Consider the following 22,934-nt stretch of genomic DNA (forward strand, 5'->3'; position numbering starts at 1 on the left):
GTATGCTACTCTCTTGCTGACCTTTATGCCTGTTCTCTTCCCGAACTGCTACAAGGAACAACTTCTGTTCTTCTCTCTCTTGCCTACTTTTTTCTGTGACTCTTTTAGCTAAAGCAAAGCTCCTGGAGTGTCACTTGTTTGCACAGTGTTTTCTATCCCCCTTTCCTTTGCTTCTCTCCCTCTGTTGAAATCTCCTCAAGGCAGGGTTCTGGGTTTTTAAAAATATCATTCCAGAAATGCACCACATGCGATTAGAGAGTTGGACTAGAATGGCAAAGACCTTGGTTCGAAACTCAGCTTGCGGTGAAGCTAACTGGGTGATTCTGGGCTACTTCGCACTCTCTGACCTGCTTTGCAAGGTTGTTGTGAAGGCCACATGGAGCAAAGCTCTTTGGATCGGGTTTGGGACACCCTTTTTAAACTACAGACGGAGTTTGAATTTGAGCAGCAGTCTCTCCACTATGAAAGATCTGAGCAACAAGTCTCTCTACTATGAAAGATTTGTGCGCTATCAACTCATCCAGACCTTTGCCTTGGAAATCCAGTAGAAGCCTTCCTTCCTTGTGAACTTACCTGCTGGCCTCACCTGCTGATGTAGAGGTCTTGTATGCATTAGGTAAGCTTGAGCATGGGAAGGAATGTGTCATTATATAGCCTGATCTTTACAGATCTTAGAAGCTAAGCAGGGTTGGTGCTTGGAAGAGAGACCACAAAACAGTGGCATAGTGCCAAGGGGTCAGGGGTGCGCGTGATGCACTGGGCACATGCGGGGGCATTCCAGGGATGTGGCAGGGGCGCAGGGTGCATGCGTGCCCCAGGCACAGCTCCCCCTCACTCCAGCCCTGCCACAAAGGAAGACACTGCAGAGGGAAGCTAATGGCAAACCACCTCTGCTTATCACTTGCCTTGAAAACCCCTTGCTTAGGTTGCCATTAGTCAGCTGTGACTTGATGGCACTTTACCTTGAGTACACATAAACCAGCCCAATGGTCAGGCAGAGCACTGCCACGCAAACTGCCACCACTCTCAGCCTATCCCAGGAGGCCTGGATAGAACTGCCACCCTGACTTGCCCTCAGCCTGGTCTTTTGAGAGGCCCGAACTCTAATTCGCGAGATTCATCACATCTTCTCTAAGTTGGCTCTGGCAAAAGGGGAAATGGATGACCATGCTGCCCCTTGCTTAGAATGTCCAAGAGCATTCATGCACATATATGTGGACTCTTTAGTTGTTGTTTTCAGTTTGGATGATGAAGTGTCAGGGCAAATATGCAACTTTATAAGATCTGCCCACATTGTACTGTCGAAGGCTTTCACGGCCGAAATCACTGGAACATGGCCATACAGCCCGGAAACCCCACAGGAAGGTAACAGCCCTCTCTTATTAGGTACCCCAGAAGTTAGTATGCAGAGCTTTAGTGCCTCTGAATACTCTGCAGTCACCTCTGCTTGAAGCCACTGACAGAATTTTTCTCCCTCAATTTGCCTAAACCTTCCTTTCCAAGTCACCTAAACTAACGATCATCACTACATGTTGTGGCAGCAAGTTCCAGAGGATAACAAGTGTTTGCTGTGAACCTCAGGAGGTTAAAGGCAGAGCGGGAGATTATGCGGCAGTGGAATCTTGATGGGAGATCATTCCAATGGTGCAGTCGTCCATCCTTCCCTCTGGTTTGTCACAGCAAACAGGATACAGGTTAGGTAAATGAACAGTGGAGGAAAAGGGTACCACAGAGTCCCTGATACAGTTGTCAATCTGATACATCCAGCTTCTGATAGTACACTGACATAGGGTGGATGCAGATAATTGTTGCTCAATGGTAACTTGAAGATGTGCATATAACCACTTGTTAAATTGGTTGCTTGCAGCTCACCACTAAGAGTCTTTAAGATGTTTACATCTTAAGTTGCATGCCACTATTAAGATATTATTGAAAAAGGCATCATTTGTTCTTGAGCACCATTTCTGCCAGTGAGCTAGGAATGAAATTAAGAAAATGCTACGGGTCAGCCATGCAGATAAAGATGCGGCAACATCATATTGGAGCAATAAAAAGAAGTCCAGGTGATATGATTTTAAAGGTATCATGTGGTGCACAGAACAAGGGTGGGTCCCTCTGCCCCCTGTTGGGAGACAGAATTGCTGAGCATGTGACCAAAGGAGAGTTGAGATGGAAACAAACTGCACCTACGGTGGAACCTCAGTTTTCATTGCCTTCGGTTTTCATCGGTTTCAGTTTTCATCGATTTTTTCAGTGAAAAATTTGTCTCAGTTTTCATTGATTTTCAGTAAGGGGCAGGGGTTTGTGGAGAAAAATCACCCAGACAAAGCTGTCGCAGGCTGCGTCTGCAACTTGTTTAATGACAATGTCTTGCCCCATTTCAGACAAATCATAAAGAGGCGTCAGAAATAGAGCTCTTTGGACAGCTTTCTGGTGCGACCTTGGTCCACTGGCTCTGAAGCTGGTCCTAGAGTTATTGTTTGTTACTGTTTTCAGCATTAAACACTATGTCTATTCACCCAAAAATGTGTTTTTGGTATGTTTTCTGGAGTGCCTAGAATGGATTAATTGGATTTACATTGATTCCTATGGAAAAGTTTGCCTCGGTTTCATCGATTCTGTTTGGACAGATTACCAACGAAAACCGAGGTTCCACTGGACTTCAGAAACAACTTTCCTTCTTGCACTCCTGACAAGTTCGTAGCCAGAATGAGAAATGTTGTGATGGAAAGATTCTGATAGACCCCTGGATATAATGTGAATCACACAAGACTATACTGATCCCCCCTTCAACTTGCAGATTAGCCCAACAAAGAAAAAAAAATCAATCTTGGCAAAAAATGGGAAATCCTAAATCAAGGCAATCTGAACTTAATGCCTCCCAGCTGCTCTCTCTGCTGCTCAGACAACTCAGGATTAAGTATTTGGGGAATAAGGTTCTCATGTGAGGTTCCTCAAAAAATCTAGAGGCGGTTCTGAACTAAACCTCCAAATTAGAGCAGTTTGCAGGGTCAGCCTGAGATATGTTAGCATCTTAATTAAAGTTACCCGCCAGTGAATTCAATTAAAACTTTTTAGGAACATGCTGTGAGTGGCATTCCCACATCAGTTGATCAGAGCCACGATCCAGCAGCGATTTCAAGTGCTATGCTATGATTCTGAACGACTCATTCATTCCCAAGTGTTTGCGTTCGGGAACTTCCCAGTGGATTGTGCCATGTGGCACAATCTGTCTCTTCTTCTTCCAAAGGCACACAAATTCTGTTCCTCTGCTGTTACTCATTGATGTTCCATATTGGTTGAGGCACATCTGTCAACTTTCCCTCTTCTACAGTTTTAGTGGGTGTGCATTTCAGACCTGAAATGAACATTCAAGTGCACATGCTTTTCACCCCCTCAGCGTGGTGTAGTGGCTAAAAGCAGGAGCACCCTAATCTGGAGAACCGGGTTTGATTCCCCGCTCTGCTACTTGAGCTGTGGAGGCTTATCTGGGGAACCCGATTAGCTTGGGCACTCCAACACATGCCAGCTGGGTGGCCTTGGACTAGTTACAGTTCTTTGGAGATCTCTCAGCCCAACCAACTTCACAGGGTGTTTGTTGTGTGTGGGGAGGAAGGAGATTGTAAGCCCCTTTGAGTCTCCTTACAGGAGAGAAAGGGGGGGTGGGATATAAATCCAAACTCTTCTTTTTATGAACCTTGAGAAAACACACTCAAGGTTAAATGGGCACAACAGCTGGTCAGTGTTATATACTCATTAATCTTGTAATGTGAGAAACGGCCCTGAATAAGAGAAACCTCAACTTTAGGGTTAGACTTGCTCCCATGATGAAAATACAATATCCTGGCGGGGGGTGGGGCGGGTTATTGAAATGATCTGCACCAAAGATTCTAATCCAAGCGTAATGGCAATAAATATGGTTCAGGAACTGTGCTGCTGGATTTTAGCAAACTAGAGCCATTCACTTAACACAGCTTATGACAGCTTTGCAAAACTAGTTGAAGTAGAACATCTTCACCTCTTTGGGATTTTTTCACATATGGGCAGATTGGAAGTGCCAGAAAGCAGGGAAAGGAAGCTTGCTTTTCCACAAACAAATGAGTGAAAGCAAAGCTGCTCTCCAGGCCAGAGATGCAGGATGAATAAGAGAACCTGGTTGTAGTGGTCCTTCCTACCTGTTACTTCTGAAAAGACACAGTACCCGTAAGAACATAAGAAAGAGCCTGCTGGATCAGACCAGAGTCCATCTAGTCCAGCACTCTGCTACTCGCAGTGGCCCACTAGATACCTTTGGGAGCTCACGTGCAGGATGTGAAAGCAATGGCCTTCTGCTGCTGCTGCTCCCGAGCACCTGGTCTGCTAAGGCCTTTGCAATCTCAGCTGAAGGAGGATCAAGATTGGTAGCCATAGATCGACTTCTCTTCCATAAATCTGTCCAAGCCCCTTTGAAAGCTATTCAGGTCAGTGGCCATCACCACTTCCTGTGGCAGCATATTCCAAACACAACCACGTAAGTTGCTTTCACCTCTGCTCAAAACTCCCACTGCCAAAGCTCTGGAAAGGTCTCCTCCATGACGTACAATGAGGCTCTAGTACTATGGCAGCACACTCTTACCAAGTTGTGCTCCCAAGCTCAGGATCCCCAAGGATTTGGCTTGGAGACATGGAAAAGTCAGAAGGAAAGGCTTCTAGTATTTAATCCCAAGCCTTGCCAAACTCTTGCCATTCATTCTGTCACAAGTGCTGATTTTGCACACCTCTATCTAGACCATCTGAACCTGGAAGGCCTCAGAGCAGCTGGGCGCCCAGTACCCTCCTAGTTCTGACTGCAGCTTTAGACCGTGAAGTTTGAGCCTCTGGCAAACACAAAGAGAGACGGAACACAGCCGTGAATGAGCCTTATCACTTCTTTTATTGTTCTCAGGGAGGGGAGGGGGTAGAAGGTGCTACCTGGGATGAAGCAGAAAGGCATTGGTATCAGCAAGAAAAAGAGAGGGTCCGGGAGGCGGAGAGTCTAGCATGGATAGACAGATGGTGGACTGAGAGACAGACACTCTGGGGTGAATAGGACATGGGGGAGGGGACAGAACAGGGAGAGGGACAGGTTGACTTATGGTCTGAGGTAACATGGGGGCAGGCCTGGCGTGATTCATGCCAGCCAGGAATGGAGAGGTGGGTCCCCTTCCCTCCCGCATGCCAGTATCTCTATTGCTCTGAACTTCAGTCACAGTTTCGTAAGGGACACAGGGCAAGGGAGAGTACTGTGGCCAGTGCGCGGCCATGGCGTGGAAGACCATCCTCCCTGGGCGATGAGATTCTGTCCTGGGCCTTGCATTGTTCTGCTCAGGGAGTAGGGAAACTGCAGACTGTGGTGTGCGTGTGTGAGAGAAAGAGCGAGCGAGAGAGAGAGAAAACCTCAGTCGCTCCGTTAATCAACACACAAATGAATGCACGCACATAGACACAATCCACCAATGTGAGCCAACTAGGATGTGTGCCAGGGAATTTAACAAACATCTGGAATATTATGTGCTCTGGGTGGGGTTAGGCCTTTGGGGTGAGGGGAGAAGAAGAGGCTGTTTAATCTTCAGGAAATGACCTGGCCTCCCTGTTCATGTCCCACCCACTCAAGAAAGGAGCAGAAGACCCGGGGACTCAAATCTAGAGAAGCGGTAAGGAGAGAGGGAAGATGTTGTGTTACCATGGCAACGGCACAAACTACCCAAAGGAAAGGCCTACAGGCTGAGGGAGACAGATGCAAGCAGAGCCTTATGGGATGTCCCTACCCTTCTTCACTGAGGGGCTGGGAGTCTATGCTAAACAACCGACACTCCTGGCCAAATGAATAAAAACTCCTGCTCTGGAGTCCCGTGCCTTACCCCCTCCCCCCCTTAGCCATGTTCCCATGGCACACATTATTCCAAACTCAGATGAGGACGCCTTTGTGGAACCTCCAGATCTGATTAAAGAATCAAGTTTAAACCCAAAAACCACAGTCAATTTAAAAAAATGAAAATTCAAAGCAAACAGCCTAGTTTCACTTGACCTTCCTTTTTCATTGTGGGGAGGGGAGGGGGGCGGAGAGCAGGCGTGCTTGATCCAGGTACAGAGCTCTGAAGAGAAGACGTTGTCTACGCTGGGCTCTATTGGTCTGCTTCTTAGTGCAGCAAGATGGCTGGGGGCGGGGGGGGCATGGCAATTGGGAGCACAGTTCTTCCTCTGCCAGTCTCTTGTCGAGGTGGAGTGGTTGCAGAATTACCAGAGTCCCAAGGGAGCCCCGTTGCATGGAAGCGCAGTGAGGGGAGGGCCAGCACAGGGAAGGGCAGGAGGGAAAACCAGGCTATATGTACATGGAGGTGCCGGCCAGCATTATTGCAGTAGGGGCTCTTTTTCTGGAGGCCCTATCTTCTGTCTCGCACACTCTCACACACGCACACAAAGACACACGCACAGACATACACCCCCTCCACCTCTCAGTGCAAGTGGACAATGGCTTGTATGAGTGAGGGGGCCGGGAGGGGCCCCCTTAACTCTGGGATGAAAGGAGATTGCTTGCTGATCAGTCCCTGAGGTACCAGAACTGCCTCCCCTTCCAATGCTCCGCGGAGTCCTGGGCGAGGCGCTACCATACTCCAACCTTTCGTACCTCGGGAGATGGGACTGACACACATGCGTACACGCACACGCACAAAGGAACACACCCCGGCCCAGCCCGTGGGAGAACCCAGCACTTGTGCAGATTTGGCCGGGACCCCGGATGGGATTGAGAGCAGGGTAGTATGTGTGTAGAGGGGTGGGATTGTCCCTTTTCTCTTCTCAGAAAAATAATTCCATTTCCAGTTAAAAAGAAAAACAAAAAAAGGTAAATCGCTCCCATTGGATGAGGCTGGACGCCGTGCGACGTTGCCAGGGCTGGTTGCTAGTTGCCAGGGGGCGGTTCCAGTGGTGCCAGGAGTCCTGGGATTGTGGCAGGCAGGTGGGCAGACAGGCGGCATCAGTACGGCGAGAAGAGGATGGGTCCATGTGCAGTTCGGATGGGCCCCGGAGCTGGGCGCAGGAGCGGATGCGTCAGAGGTGGGCCCTGCAGCAGCGCTGGCGTTGGGGCTGGTCGCAATGTCAGGGGCGTGGAAGCAGCGGCTGCCATGGCTGCTGCTACAGCCAGTGGATTGTGCAGCAGCCCAGCTGCCAGTGACTTGGGGAGCTCCTTGGTGAAGGCCAGGGAGCCCTATGGAGACAGACAGACAGATAGATGTATAAGAGGCAATAGTAGTGCAAAGAAACCTGTTCACATTCCCGTTTAGCTATGGGTTCAAACAGGCAGGACAAAGATCATTTATCTTCTTCGGATCATAAAAGACAAGCTGCAGGCTTCAGTTTTCCTTGGGGCTGCACAGGGAAAAGAAAAGTGCGTTTAACCCAGTGGTTCTCAACCTTTCTAGTGCCGTGACCCTTCAATACAGTTCCTCATGTTGTAGTGACCCCCAACCCTAACATTTATCCATTTTACAGATGGAGAACACTGATGCAGAGAGTCTTAGGCGACCCCTGTGAAAGGGTTGTTCGACCCCCAAAGGGGTCCCGATCCCCAGGTTGAGAAGCACTGGTTTAACCCTTCATCCTCCTCTCTGTTTTGCTATTTGGAACCAGGTTCTCTATTATTAGCCTTTGAAATGCAAAAATCATGGTTGTGTTTTCTCCCTTAAAATGGTAATAACAAAACAGCAAGTCCAGTTTTGAGAGATTAAACCAAGCAGAAGCTGAAGGGTTGAGCACCCTCTCCTTTCCTTGCATGCTTCCAAGGCAAACAGAGGTTGCAGCAGAAAGGCAATTTCCATCTTGTCTGTCTGAGCCCAATGAAGCACTATCTCTGGCCAAAAACTAGGGCTGAAATGAGATTCTGAAAGGAGTTTCCACAAAAATTTTGAAGCTGAAATTAATTCTCAGATTGTCAAGTGGAAATTCAATGCCTGACAATTCTGCACATTATTCAGCTTTGTCATCCAGGCAAGAAGATGGCTGTTATCAAACACTCCTGCGAGTCAGTTATCAAATGCACCCCTCCAGGACAATGCCCTCACTGTAGATGCCAGCCCTGGCTTCTACTCACTGGCAGCTCTGCCATGCCTCGCTGCTTCTTGTGCCGACTCAACAGAGGGTTGGGCTTCCCAGCTATGCCATCCCGGTGTCGCCGACTGGAAATGTGCTGCAAAATACAGAGGAAAAACAGATGAAACTCTTAAGAAAGAGCCAAGGAATCCTGCCTTGCTAATGCAATTCCCCCCCAATTCTATCCATTGACCCTAATTACCGGTAAGCTGAAGTCCATGAAAGCTGAGGTTCCTGCATACTTATTAGTGAAGCTACTGAATATAGCAACGTTTTGTAAAGGTAAAGTATGCTGCTGAATTGCAACCAACTCATGGCCACCCAATAACATTCCACTTCATGGGGTTTTCGAGGCAAGAGCAGAGGTGGTTTGCCATTGTCTTCTTGTGCATAGCGGCCCCAGCCTTCCTTGGTGGTCTCCCATCCAAGTAACCACCCTGCTTAGCTGAGTTCAGTTCTGGGCACCACAATTTAAGAAGCCTATTGACAAGCTGGAACGTGTCCAGAGAAGGGCAACCAAAATGGCAAAAGGTCTGGAATCCATGCCCTACAAAGAGAGACTTAGGCCCCTTCCGCACACGCAAAATAATGCGTTTTCAAACCACTTTCACAACTGTTTGCAAGTGGATTTTGCCATTCCGCACAGCTTCAAAGAGCACTGAAAGCAGTTTAAAAGTGCATTATTCTGCATGTGCGGAATGAGCCTTAGGGAACTGGGAATATTTAGTGTGAAGAAGTGAAGGTTAAGGGGGACATGATAGCTACATTTAAATATTTGAAGGGGAGTCATGTTGGTGAGGGAGAAAGTTTGTTTTCTGCTGCTCCAGGGACTTGGACCAGGAGTAATGGGTTCAAGATGAAAGAAAAGAGATTCCACCTAAACATTAGGAAAAACTTTCTAACTATCAGGGCTGTTTGACAGTGGAATTCACTGCCTCGGAGTGTGGTGGAGTCTCCTTCTTTGGAGGTTTTTAAATAGAGGCTGGATGAATATATGTCGGGAGTGCTTTGATTGTGTGTTCCTGCATGGCAAGAGGTTGGACTTGATGGCCCTTGTGGTCTCTTCCAACTCTATAATTCTATGATTCCAAGATCTGATAAGTTCAGGCTCTTCTGGGCTATTACAGCAGCTGCAGCCACGAGGGTAAGAATTTATTTCTCATGTTCCATAGCTGAGCATCGAGTTTTAGCGGCTGAGCTCCAGCAAAAATCAAGCCCTGACAGCTCTGTACCCAAACAGACCTATATCCCACTAAACGGGGTTGGGTCCCTGAGCAAGACTGAGGAACCACATCGCAACTGGCTCCCATACCTGTTTGAGCTGAATCTCCGAGTTGACTTTGACATTGCAGATTTCACAGTGGAAGGTTCTCTCCTGAGCACTGGGATCTTGATTGCCTGGCTCCCCTCCAGTCATGGGGCTGAGGCGTGGATATGCCTTGATAGGACCCAACCCGCTGCGCGCTTCCAGGATAGTCTTGTGCTTTGTACCTGAGCAAAGAACACAATGCAGCTCTATAAGTCCTACAGCCTGAAGTGCCGTCTGGGGGTGGGAAAAGTCTATGAATGCTGCCGCTTTCTTACACAACTCTCAGATGGACATTTCCTTCACATCGAGCATAACACACAAGACCAGCATTTATTATATGCTAAAAATACATAATGCAATAATTTAAACTGTAGCTATCATGATAAGAATCCTAAGGTTGTTATAAGAATTCAACCTGTAATTTGTTCTGTTTTCCTTTATTTGGTGTAGTAATTAATGAGGGGGGGGCATGGAGCTTAGTTCAGAGATGTAGCTGGGCCATATTGCGCCCGATGTGCACACTGTGTTTTCCGCCCCCCTCCCCCGCACGGACACACTTACCTTAGTTCAGCCTGAAAGTGCAGGCTGGAAAAAGCGGCCTGTTCACTTGAAGCTGAAAATGGCCTGGTGGGAACTACATTTCCAGGAGACCTTGGGGCTCGCAAGGTCTCCTGGGAAGTGTAGTTCCCACCAGGCTGTTTTTCAGTCTCAAGTGAACAGGTTGCTTTTCCCAGCCTGCACTTTCAGGCTGAACTAAGGTAAATGGGGAGGGGGGATTTTCCGCCCCCAGGCTTGCGCCCAGTGCCCTGGTAGCTCCAACCCTGGCTGAGTCTTTTCAGTGGTGGCACCTACTCTGTAGATCTGACTCCCCAGTGAAATGCATCAGGCTTTCTTCTTTGGCTCCTTCTGTTGATGAGGAGGAAAAGCTGTGGTTCAGCGGCAAAGCCTCTGATTGGCAGGCAGAAGGTCCCAGATTCAATCCCCAGCATCTCAGGTTAAGGAGTACCAGGGAACAAGTGATGGAGAAGACCTCTGCCAGGCCCTGGGCAGCTGCTGCCAACTTGAGTAGACAATACTTTCCTTGATGGATTCAGTTTAAAGGCTGATCCCTATCTATGCATAAAGGATCCTGCCATATGCAAGGAGCTTTTTAATCACTGTGGCAAGGAAGAGCAACTATTGCGCTGTCTGTTTTTCCACCACCCTCATTTAAACTCCGGTCACCACAGGATTTCAATTTCTTACTGTCTCTCCCCTCAGTAGAGACAAGTTGTGAGAAAATAAAAATCAGGTGCCCACTTGACCTACAACATTAACACAATCCTTCCTTGGAGCATGGGATCGATTTTTGCCTTGCTTTTTATGGATGTGCTTAAAAGTCACCTTTAAGATCGGCTTCACAATAGCCAGATGTCAATTTCATGTCACTTGCACTCCGACTTCCAAGGGAAAAACCTGGAAGCCCACAAAGGGAAAGTAATGGAGGGTGTGAAACTGACATGGGACAGAACCCGCTTAAAATGCAAAGTGTTCCTAGTCTTTTGTGTGCTTCGATGAGATTGGTAGCATACGCCAGGGACCAGCAGCTTCAGCGGGAGTCAAGAGAATCAAAGCAGGCTGCAGAATAGCAAACTTTGTGGGATTGCTGATATGCAGAATAATCTTTTAGTCAATATGAACTAAAATCCAGCTGGTTTGTAATCAGGAGTTGGGATGGGATCTATGGGTAGATGTAGAGGTTTTTAGAAGTCAATGCAATTGAAACCACAACAACCTATAAAGCTCACACAGTGGTGGGATCCAAAAAAATTACGTTAGTAACAATGGTAATCCCATAATAAAGGTGGGTGGTGAATCCTTTCCTTTAAAACTGTGGCTAGAAGCGCCAATGGGGCTCCTCATGGGCGGATGTAATCCCGATAGGTCCAGACAGGGCATACTCCTGGATTGCTCCAAAGGCCTGTGAACAACTTCGGTCTGCCCACTTGGGCCCTCTTGTGAATTCACCCGAGATCCCTTGGAGACCAGGACAACTGAATGCATCGCAGTGTTCACAGGCCGGGGCCACGCCATAAAGATGCTGGTGCGAGCTCCTGAGCTAGACTGCTTCCTGAAGGGGCAGGATTCTGGTCATTACCCCTACTGCACTGAGGCATGAGAGGCGTAACTAAGGCAAAAATCAAGTGGAAAAATCACCAATTAGTAACCCCCTCTCGGCACACACAAATAATTAGTAACCTACTTTTGGAAACCTGTGAGAACCTGCTGGATCCCACCTCTGCGCCTTGCTGCCCATGAAGTTTTTAGAAGTCCAGCACAATACACACACACACACACACACACACACACGCACACACACACACACACACACACACACACACTCTTTCTCTGAAGCCTAAATTCAAGATCTCTCCCTGTCTCTCAATCTCTATTTATTTATTTAAAATGCCAGCATGCTCAAATCTTCATACACATTATGGGGAGTGTGAAGACCTGTTGTCATACTACTTGGTCTTGCCATGTCTCCAGGGAAGGCAGGGAGGTTGTGGCATCCTTCCATCTGGACCGCTCCTGATTGTAGTGGGTGATAAAACACTTTTGCTAGGGCTTTGCTGTGTAGGAATGCGCAGACTTAGCTGCAACGCCTTTCCCAGGCTGGGTGCACCTGGTTGTTATCTGGGAGTGACCTTGAGGGAAGGCAGGCAAGCTTGTGAATGAGCAAAGGGGGAGAGATGCTTCCTAGTAACTGGACATAGGGGGGTGGGGGCTGGCAGCTCTTACTGGTGCAGTCTGGTGCTAAAAGCATTAGTCTTGGCAAAAATCTTGCAGGGTAACCTGTTTGATCGTCTCACAATCAACAGGATTCACTGACTGAGAAATTAATGAACATGAAGGAAGGGCAGGGAAGAAGTAAAGGTGATGACAGAGTAAGATGAAAGGAGCGTAAGAGAATAATGTATTGGGCACACAAGAGGGACTGTACATGCTTAAAAGAAATCAGAATCAAAACTCTCAACAAAAGCAGCTCAAATTAATGTCCCAAGAAAAGCCAAACTTTTCCATTTGTGCAAAAGGAGCAACAAACTAATTTTATACCTAGTGGCTCGTTTCCCATAATTAATGCTGCTCGTCATGGAAAGGGGATGTGGCAAAGCAGCACCTCTCCCTGCCAAAGGTCCCAGATTCAATTCCTGGCACCTGCTGTTAAAAGGATCTCAAGTAGCAAATACTGGGAAAGATCTTTCTCTGCCTGAAAGTGCATAAATTGCTGCCAATCTTCAGAGATTCAACTGTATAGGAACAGAGTCACACAGGGTATTAAAACGTTGGCTACTACAAATCCTGATCAAGCCCAGCTTCTGAGATCGTGCCATGCGCAGCCCAAACACTTTCTATCTAAGCCTTCCACTAAGGAAATCATGGAAGTTTACAGGTACCACTTCATCCCGACAACAGCCCCCTGAGGTAGGCCAGGCTCCAGGAATGTAATTGGTTCAAAGTCACCCAAGGGAGGTAGCATTTGAAGCCATTTTCCATCCAAGACTGTAACCACCAAATTATTTTCCAAGTGTACAATTGCCATCGTGAGGACTAGAAACTAACTTTTTTTTTTAAAAAAGAGGTGAAAATAGAGAATTTTTTGCATGCTAAATTACATAGTCGGCATCAATTTTAACATGCAGAATATGTCCACACATTGTAGTTCATCTAGCAGTCTTCACACAGATAGGCAGAGACGAATAACAACCAGACTCTGAAGATGCCAGCCACAGATGCAGGCGAAACATCAGGAGAAAATGCTGCTAGAACACGGCCATACAGCCCGGAAACCACACAACACCCCAGTTATTCCGGCAATGAAAGCTTTCGACATTACAACTAGACTCATAATGCTCCGAGTATCATTTACCCCCTCCTGCCCCATGCTGAAGTCTTCTGCAGGTCAGAGGGAGTTCTGATCCTCATCCTAGCTCTGAAATGAGCTAATTTCCACTTTTTCTGAAAACCTATCTAAGGTCTAGCACAGTGGTTAAAATCATAAGCTGTTAGGAAGAAGAAGAAGAGTCAAGGTCACCCAACTGGCATGTGTTGGAGTGCACAGGTTAATCTGGTTCACCAGAGGCTGAGCAGGTATTTGATAAATATACTAGGAGATTTTATTGCTGTTTTTATATGTTATTTTAATTGTTATTCAACTGTATTGCCTACATGTTGTACACCGCCCAGAGCCCTCCGGGGATGGGGCGGTCTAAAAATCTAATAAAATAATAATAATAAAAATCAAACCTGGTTCTCCAGATTAGAGTGCACCTGCTCTTAACCACTACACCATGCTGGCTCTGTTTTAATCAGACTACATGGTTCTACAACATCCTTTCTTCTTTCACCCTTAGCTCAACATCCTTCAAACAGTGAACTTGAAGCACTGTGCTTAGCCACAGGGCAGAGAAACAGTGGGGCCACTCACACCACACATGAAGGGAGTTTCTGCATACCCTGGGGACTCTCTGGGTATGCTATGAATACTGGTTTGCTAATTAAAGAAGAAAACGGTGGTCATCCAAATTTTATTCTATGAGCACCGAGCATGCACACTGCCCTCGATGACTCATGGAACGTTGAGGGCAGCTGAGCATCAAGTACTGATGGGAGTGAGAGACAGGAAAATTAGCCTGCTTGATTTAGTATTTGCAGTTTAGTACTCTTGAATGGGAGATTAGGAGAAGTAACTCCTATCCCACTCCATTCTGTGGCGACCAGTCCAGAATGGTATAAAGACCACTGACTACTGGCTGTTGTGGGTTTATCAGGTTATGTGACCATGGTCTGGTAATTTTTGCTCCTACTGTTTCAATTGCATCTATAGCTGACATCTTCAGAGGCATGTCATGGTAAGACGTGTTTCTCTTCGTGGCACATCTTACCATGATGTGCCTCGGAAGATGCCAGTCACAGATGTGGGTGAAAAGTTAGGAGCAAAGATTACTAGACCACGGCCCCACAGCCCAGAAAACCCACATCAATTACCTCACCCCCAAGGACCCAAAAGCTTTCGCGCCTGCATCTGTGGCTGGCATCTTCAGAGGATCTGAAGGATGCCAAGAGGATCCATCCTTCAGAGGATCTGAAGACAGCCAGCCACAGATGCAGGCGAAACGTCAGGAGAGAATGCTGCTAGAACACGGCCATACAGCCCGGAAACCACGCAGCACCCCAGTGATTCTGGCCATGAAAGCCTTCAACAATACACTTCATACTAGTTTCTTAACAGGCAGAAATTCAACAGGAGCAGCTTTATTGAGCAAAAGGTGCAGTAAGGGGGCACTTCGCCTGTTGAATTTTTTTGCCTCGTTCAACTATCCAAGGCCCAGTGAGAAGGAAAGTGGCCATCCTAATTCTAGCCCCATCACCCCCCTTCTCCCCCAACCATTTCTCTGCAAAATGCTCAGTATATCTGCAAGATTATTTCCATCTCAGGCTTTCCAAGAATGCTCTTTATCTTTGGCGTGGGAGCCCTGGAAACAATGCAAGAGCCCTGGGTGTGGCTGCAGAGCCCTTGCTGGCAACGAGGACGGCATTCCCCACCAAATGAGCTCATAGGCAGAAGGATAAACCTCCACTGGAGACCAGGGCCCTCCCCTCTTCCCACCAGTTTTCCTGGCCTGGGGAAGGCAGAACTCAAGTTTGGGATCTGTAAATCCCTGCTGGCCATCTTGCCTCTTTGGAAGCAAGGCTTTCCTTTCCTTCCTCCTCTCTGCATCATTTTGTCTTACCTTAGCCTATATTTTCTGCATAAGCCTCTAACAGCTTCTGTTGAGAGACATCTGCAGAGCTGCGAAGGAAAATCAGATTCCAGAAGGGAACTGCAGGGGCCGCCGGGGTGGGTGGTCCAGATTTTGGGGGCAATAGGAAAGCTGGGGCCAAGCCTGACTGGAGCTGCCCCTTCATTTTGCTTACTGTACCTCAACCTGTGTTCTCAGGAGCAGCAGTGGCGTAGGAGGTTAAGAGCTCGTGTATCTAATCTGGAGGAACCGGGTTTGATTCCCCGCTCTGCCGCCTGAGCTGTGGAGGCTTATCTGGGGGATTCAGATTAGCCTGTGCACTCCCACACACGCCAGCTGGGTGACCTTAGGCTAGTCCTGCAGCTTCACAGAGCTCTCTCAGCCCCACCCACCTCACAGGGTGTTTGTTGTGAGGGGGGAAGGGCAAGGAGATTGTCAGCCCCTTTGAGTCTCCTGCAGGAGAGAAAGGGGGGATATAAATCCAAACTCTTCTTCTTCTTCCTTCCGTGCCCTTGAGTTCTGGAGACAACCTTGGGGCATATCTGCATGTATCATGCTAGGTCACAAGTACATGGCTGGACTCACAATCAAATGTGCATGCGAGGGGGGGGGGGACTCACCTTTAAAAATATTCATTTATTCAGCACTTCAGGGGAAGGCTTAGAGAAGGAGTTTCCAGTTTCCCTCCCACCCTGTTTTCCCAGCAGAAAAGGAGGGAGATGGACTTTTTGCCTCTTGTCTTGGACTCCATACAGCCTAAAACTGAGAGCTCCTTCTACCCTCCTCCTCACAACAACAAACAAACGTGATCTTTTAAAGGTGAGTTCCCCTGATGTACATCTGACAGGAACTCCAGTTGCTGACCCCATGACCTGACCTATCAACTAGCTTGGCCCTCAGTCTCCATAGGAACTAATGTGTTCATTTTGCCCTAAAGCTGAGGAGAATAGAACTGCAGATTTTTACCTCTCTCTTGATGTGCTGAATGGGAAAGAGGCTGGGGGGCTGGGAAAGACGTGCCTCGTGGTATAGATTCCCCCATCCCTCATTTCACCTCTCCCCAACTGTAGGATACCGTCATTAGCTGTTTGGTGGTTTTTCACCTTCCCAGTGTAAAGGGGAGCTTTTAATTCAGATAGAAGTGCTTTCTTGCTGATCCTAATTACCTCACCCCCAAGGACCCAAAAGCTTTTGCGGCCAGATCTGTGGCTGGCATCTTCAGAGGATCTGAAGACAGCCAGCCACAGATGCAGGTGAAACGTCAGGAGAGAATGCTGCTAGAACACGGCCATACAGCCCGGAAACCACACAGCACCCTAGTATGAAGTGTTCGAGGTGGGCTGTTTTAAAAGGCAGAGGAAGTACTGGCTCCAAAACCAAGCAGAATATATAACAGCCTCATTGGAGAGGGTCTGAGATAAAGGGGCAGATTAAGTGCCAATCCTCCCACCCAACCCTTTGCTTTCTGAATCTGGATTAGTCCTGCTGCACAACCAAAAGGTTGCTCTGATTCTCATCTCTCATGGCTACTTTGAGGATCTTTGCGGGCCTTGCTCTCCTTTCGTTTAGAACGCAGCTTACAATACAGTCCAGGAAAACAACAATTTCATTTGCAGATACTTGTAATATATCCACACATCACACTTCAGTGATGTTCAACCGCTCTGAGGGATTTTGTGCAAAGCCACCCAGCCTATGAGAACAAGCTTTTCGTGAAGGATTAACAGCTCTAGGGACTGCTGTAAAGCGGCTGCTGTGAAGGGCCTTTAATAGTGGCTGCAAAAGAGTACCTAATAGAAATCTGTTGCACTGGAGGGGAAAGGGCAAATCTCTCCGCACCAAAATGCCTCTAAAGGTACCATGTGTGGTGTAAGATGAACAGAACAGAAACCATATTCTTCATCCCAATCAGAATGTCAAAATATTGATTAATCAGTAGGTTAAATGTTTTTGAATATTTATTTCAAAGAAAAACAGTAAACTGGCTCTGTAAGTGGAAACGAGGGTCAACAAGAACAATATGGTCTCAACAGAAACTTTAAAAGTACAAAAACCTTAGCTCAATCAGCAACCAAGCTAAAACACAGGAGTTAAAATCCTTCAAAACTGGATTCCTCCTCATCATCTGTATGTCCAAGTAGCAACCCAACTTGGATTTTACAGAGGGATATTATCAGAAATGGAAAATCTACTATTAGCTTCCATTGTAAACAATATTAGGATGGAACTGCCCACAGGGGATCCAATAACTTTGGATCCCAGTGACCCAAACTTCCTGAAACCTGGCTGTTGTCATAAAGGGGTCTCTTCCTAATGAGACCAGCCAGGTTTGGTGAAGTTTGGTTCAGAGGGTCCAAAGTTATGGACCCACAAAAGGGTAGCCTCATCTACTAATAGCTCCCATTGAAAACAATGGGAAATGGGGGCACCTCCTTTGGGGGTCCATAACTTTGGACCCCCTGAACCAAACTTTACCAAACTTGGCTGGCATCATCAGGAGTGTCTTCTGAGGGTACCCTGAAATTTTGGTGTCGCTAGCATAAAAAACTGCTCCCCCTGCTGGCCGGCAAAGTAAAAACACACAAAAATGTTTAATGACCCGCATATAAGTCGAGGGGAGCTTTTTCAGCATTAAAAATGTGCTGAAAAATTCGACTTATACATGAGTATATACGGTAGCTTAGAGCAATTAGTCAGATGTGGGTTTTCCCTTGATTAATGTATATTGTTCAGAGTTAGTGGTGAAATTGTATATTGTAGGTTGACAGTTAGTGTTAGTACTAGATTTGGATTTTGTATTAGGGCGGCTTAGCTTTGTATGGTTAAGAGGGTGGGTTAATGTTAGTATCTAGGCTGGGTTATTATATTTTTTTTGAACCAGTGTTATTGTTAACCTGTTAAGTGTGGGGGAAATTAGTTTGGAGGAAGGAAGGAAGTTGTTTGTCATCTGTTAAGTGGTATTTGATTTTTGTATGTTCAGTTTCAAATTTACATAGTGCATGTACTCTATCATATTTTATTGATGTTTAACATTATTATGTATTTTACCGAGATTTAATTGTTTAATATACCTTGCTGTGTTGTATGTTATACTGCTTGATACTGCAATTGTTATATTTTGATTTATAACTGTTGCTGTTTGCTATTTTATATTGTCATTGCTTTTTGCTCTTGTTGTTTGCCACCCTGAGCCCCTCGGGGGAGGGCGGCATATAAATGAAATATGAAATGAAAAAAAATCTTGACAGTACCTCACCGCATCTAGAAGGTGCTTCACTGGCCAGGTCAGAGGAGGATGGTGTCCAGACTACAAGGGTTAGCACAGATGGTGGGGTGTTACGTGGCTGGCATGGTGGGATGTCTGCCTGCCACGCTGGGCTCCTCCCATGTTGAGGGAGCGCAAGAAGCTGGCGTGTGGAAAATCAGTCGTTGTTCCCCTCCCCCCCCCCATTTCCTCAGGATAGGGGCACAGTAACACAAACTTTCCTTGCTCTTTAAATTAAATCCAGAAGTCTCTCGCTCTCGCTTTCTCTCACACACACACCCCAGAGATTTTCTCAAACTTTCATACACACGGAATAATACACTTTCAACCCACTTTCAGTGCACTTTAGTGACTGGCTGCAGAGTGGATTTAGCCGTATCTCAACAACATCCACTTGCAAAGTGCGGGCTGCCGTATTCAGTGAATGTGAGAGTGAAACATTTCTGTAAGGAGATCTGGTTTTCTCATCTGAATGTCAAGAGACCATGTGGCATAGTGATAGGACAGGCAGACTAGAATCTGGGAAACTTGGGTCCAAATCCCCAATCAGCCATGGAAGCTTGCCGAATGACCTTGGGCCAGTGACACACACTCCTGGCATGATACCCTACCTCACAGGACTGTGTTAAGGATCAAATGGAAGAGGGGAGAATGTTGTAAGCCAGTTTATGTCTCTACTAGGGAGAAAAGTGGGGTATGAATAAATTAACCAAGTGAGTCCCAAGCCGAGTGAGATCTGAGCGAGACTCTGGAAGAGCAATTTTAAACCCCTTTCACGCTTGGACCCCAGGCGTTAAATAATGTTGTTTTATGCTGTACAGGAATTCAGAGTGGAGTAAGAGTGTAGAATGTGAAACCAGCTGAAGAATTCAGCTTTGTATGAATTCATTTTTCATGTTTTAAAAAGCATACTCCCAGTCCTTATGCCTGTGACCATATGGTTGACATCATAGAAGACAAATAAGATTTCCGGCAGTTAAGAAGAAGAAGCAGTTAAGAAGAAGAAGAAGACTGTAAGGAGACTCAAGATGGCTTACAAGCTCCCTTTTCCTTCCTCTCCCCACAACCGACACCTTGTGAGGTAGGTGGGGCTGAGAGAACAACTGTGACTAGCACAAGGTCACCCAGCAGGAATGTAGGAGTGTGGAAACATATCTGGTTCACCAGATAAGCCTCTGCCACTCAAGTGGAGGAGTGGGGAATCAAACCAGGTTCTCCAGATTAGAATCCAGCTGCTCTTAATCACTATACCACGCTGGCTCTCTTAAGGGGCAGGCTTCACTGTCATCAATAGTCCCCACCATCACACATTCTGCTAATAAAACTGGAAATATGCAAAGTACGTTATGCAAAGGTGCCCCCATTGGTCTCTTTCCTCGGTGTAAAAGGTGGATTGCCCTTCTTCTGACAAGCTGCAGCAAATAGCTCATCAAAGCTCATTTTTGCTGCAAACTGCACTTGACAGCCACATATGACATTAGTTTCATGCCATTTTATCCTTTACAAAGCACCTTTGGAAGGGGATGCTTTGCTGCAGAGAAGCAGTGGCGGGAAGAGAAGGAAGGGATGCTTAATCCTCCTCCTGTCTGCCAGCTTTCACCTGGGTAGAATGGCAGGGACCAAGCCGGGGGGGGGGGGGGGGCGATCTTGGTCGTTTTCCCACTTACCATCTGCTTTGCGCTACTCTCCCCAAGTAGTGCGGGGTCCCCTGGCACTCCCCACTACAGGGGCAGCGTCAACGCAGCCGCCCCGACGCTGCCGCTCTCCCCCCCGCTCAGCCCGCGTCATTCCTGGCGCTCCTCAAAACGGCCCTTTTTGATGACCACGCGCAGAGCACGGGGTTGTGGGGAAGCCCGGGAGCGCGCCAGAAATGACGCGCGCTGAGAGTAGTGCGCAGCAAAGGGTGGTCATGGTAAGTGGGGAAACGACCCTTGTCAGATCTGGGAAGCTCAGCAGGGTCAGGGAGATCACCAATAAAGGCTCTGCAGAGGAAGAAAATGGCAAACCACCTCTGCTTCTCACTCGCCTTGGAAATCCTTTATTGGGGTTGCCATAAGTTGGCTGAGACTTGAAGGCACTTTACAGACATGGAACGATAGGCTTTTCTAATGAAATCTAGCAGGCAAAGGAAGGATGAAGCAGCCCCTTCTCTCCCCTGCAGCTTTTCAACTATAAAATGCTATCCCCCAAGTGCGTTTTGCATATAAAAAGGATCAAGAATCATTTGGCTACAGCCACATGCCTAGAAGTATGTGATTTGGCTATAACTACATACCTTCTATCCATTACTACCCTTCATGCACAACCATTCCCTTACCTTCCCAGAAAAACAAGAACACATACCTTTGTTGTGGGCCTCGAGTTGAGAGAGCGAGTTGACAGCCACCTTACATAGTGCACAGTACAACAGCTTCTTGGCCTTCTCTTCATCAGGCTTGGTGCTGCCGTTGCTACTGGGCGCCGTCCCTGCAGGGGCTGGTGCCGCAACCGTCGTAGATATCTCCCCCGCTTTGGTCCCCCAGGTTGGCCCACTCTTGGAGCTCTGGCTGGGCTCAGGGCAGGGGGCTGTGAGAGGGGCCACCGCCACTGCCGGCGATGCCAGGGAGGGCTGCTTGTCTGGAGACCGGGGTGCTGGCATGAGGGGCACCACCCCTGAACCCCCGACGCCGTTGAGTTGCTCGGCTGTGTGGGAAAAAAGAAGAGAAGGCTTCAGGGTTGGAACCGAGGAGCAGAAACCGGCGAGCTGCTGGAGGTTAAAGCCAATGGAAAATGGGCTGATTTGTTTCAACCAAGACCCATTAGGCTGGAGCCCAGTGTTTGAGCCAGTGCAGAAATAACCACATGCCTCTGAACGCTCAAATGTGGTACCTTTCCTTCATGGGGGAAGGGGGGGGATGAATGTTCTTCAAAGTCCAGTTTGCTGAGATAATAACAAAGGTCAGGAGAGGTCAGGTATCAAGGAGAAAGGGAGCTAAACTAATACCACTGTGATATAGCCATTATTAATCACATCCTGCATGTGAGCTCCCCAAGGCACCTGGTGGGCCACTGCGAGTAGCAGAGAGCTGGGCCAGATGGACTCTGGTCTGATCCAGCAAGCTAGTTCTTATGTTCTTATTATTCTGGGCTAGGACCTGGGCTAGCCTGATCTCGTCAGATCTTGAAAGCTTAGCAGGATTGGCCCTGGTCAGTATTTGGATGGGAAACCACCAAGGAATGCCAGAATTGCTATGCAGAAGAAGGTGACGGCAAACTACTTCTAAATGTCTCTAGTGTTAAGAGCCCTACGGAGTTGCCATAAGTTGGCTGCGATTTGACGGGGGGGAAAAGATCAGGGAGACTCAAGTTCAGATCCCCATGCTGCTGTGAAGCTCACCCCACCAGAGGCAGCATTCCTAACTATTGAGAGACCTGTCTTCTGTAAGTTTAACTGATCTCTTTTGAAAAACAAAACAAAAAGAACCACTTATACCAGTGGGAATCCTGACATTGTGTGGCAGTGAATTCCACAGGTCACTTAGCCATGGCTTCACATGCTCAGATACACTCTTTTCCTCAGAGAGGGAAAAACAATATCTAGCTAATGTATAAAATGAGAGAATCAGGGCCCAATACATTTGGCATTTACCTACTGATGGTTAAAAGGTTTCCTTGGGTCTCACACAGGGCTGGGGTAACCTAAGAATTTTATAAAAAACAAACACTGGTGGCATGCAGTTTCCACTTCATCCTTTCTGCATAAATGGATCACCAACATTTATTTTTTTTCAAAACATCCAGTTCATAGAGGCCTAGCCAATAGTTCTTTTCTGTTCGACTCAATGAAGTCTTGAATAGAAACATTTAAGGGACTGGGGTGTGTTGGGACTTCCGGGCTGTATGGTCATGTTGCAGTAGCATTTTCTCCTGATGTTTCACCTGCATCTGTGGCTGGCATCTTGTTAATGGTTCCCTCTCCCACCCTGGACATTCCACAGGTATATATACTCCACTTGCTTTACCACCACCAGATCCTCTAAAGATGCCAGCTACAGATGCAGGCGAAATGTCAGGAGAAAAATGCTACTGAAACACGGCCGTACAGCCTGGAAACCCCACAACACCCCAGTGATTCCAGCTGTGAAAGCCTTCGACAATACATTCAGGGCACTTTCGCACATGCAGAACAATGCATTTTCAATCCACTTTCAATGCACTTTGCAGGTGGATTTTACAGTGCAAAACAGCAAAATCCACTTGCAAACAATTGTGGAAGTGCATTGGACGTGCATTATTCTGCATGTGCGAAAGTGCCTTTAATTCTGTATTCTGCTCTGTCCTGGCACACAAGCAGGCAGATGTGCTGGCTGAAGTAGGGGAACTGATGCTCCAAAGCAAGAGATGCCCACTACTAATGCATTGATATCTCATTCCTCATGTTTTAGAGCTGAGTTCTGGCATTCAAAACAGGTTCCAGAGCTGAGCCCTGGCT

The 22,934-nt window shown here is 47.3% G+C and overlaps 1 protein-coding gene across 5 annotated transcripts in view; it reads right to left on the bottom strand.

Annotated features, from left to right (window-relative positions):
* Positions 1–4,889: 4,889 nt before the first annotated feature.
* ZNF385A (zinc finger protein 385A) overlaps positions 4,890–22,934 on the bottom strand; it is a 238,716-nt gene continuing 220,671 nt past the window's right edge. For all 5 annotated transcript variants that reach the window (XM_048489923.1, XM_048489921.1, XM_048489922.1 and 2 more), the window contains 4 exons: positions 20,807–21,145; positions 9,419–9,597; positions 8,108–8,203; positions 4,890–7,225 (listed from right to left, as the gene is read on the bottom strand). In XM_048489923.1, coding sequence (XP_048345880.1) covers positions 6,995–7,225; positions 8,108–8,203; positions 9,419–9,597; positions 20,807–21,145 — 845 coding nt within the window. In that variant the 3' untranslated portion in view covers positions 4,890–6,994. The remainder of the gene's footprint in view (positions 7,226–8,107; positions 8,204–9,418; positions 9,598–20,806; positions 21,146–22,934) is intronic.

Source organism: Sphaerodactylus townsendi, linkage group LG03, assembly GCF_021028975.2.
Source record: "Sphaerodactylus townsendi isolate TG3544 linkage group LG03, MPM_Stown_v2.3, whole genome shotgun sequence".
NCBI classification, from domain to species: domain Eukaryota; kingdom Metazoa; phylum Chordata; class Lepidosauria; order Squamata; family Sphaerodactylidae; genus Sphaerodactylus; species Sphaerodactylus townsendi.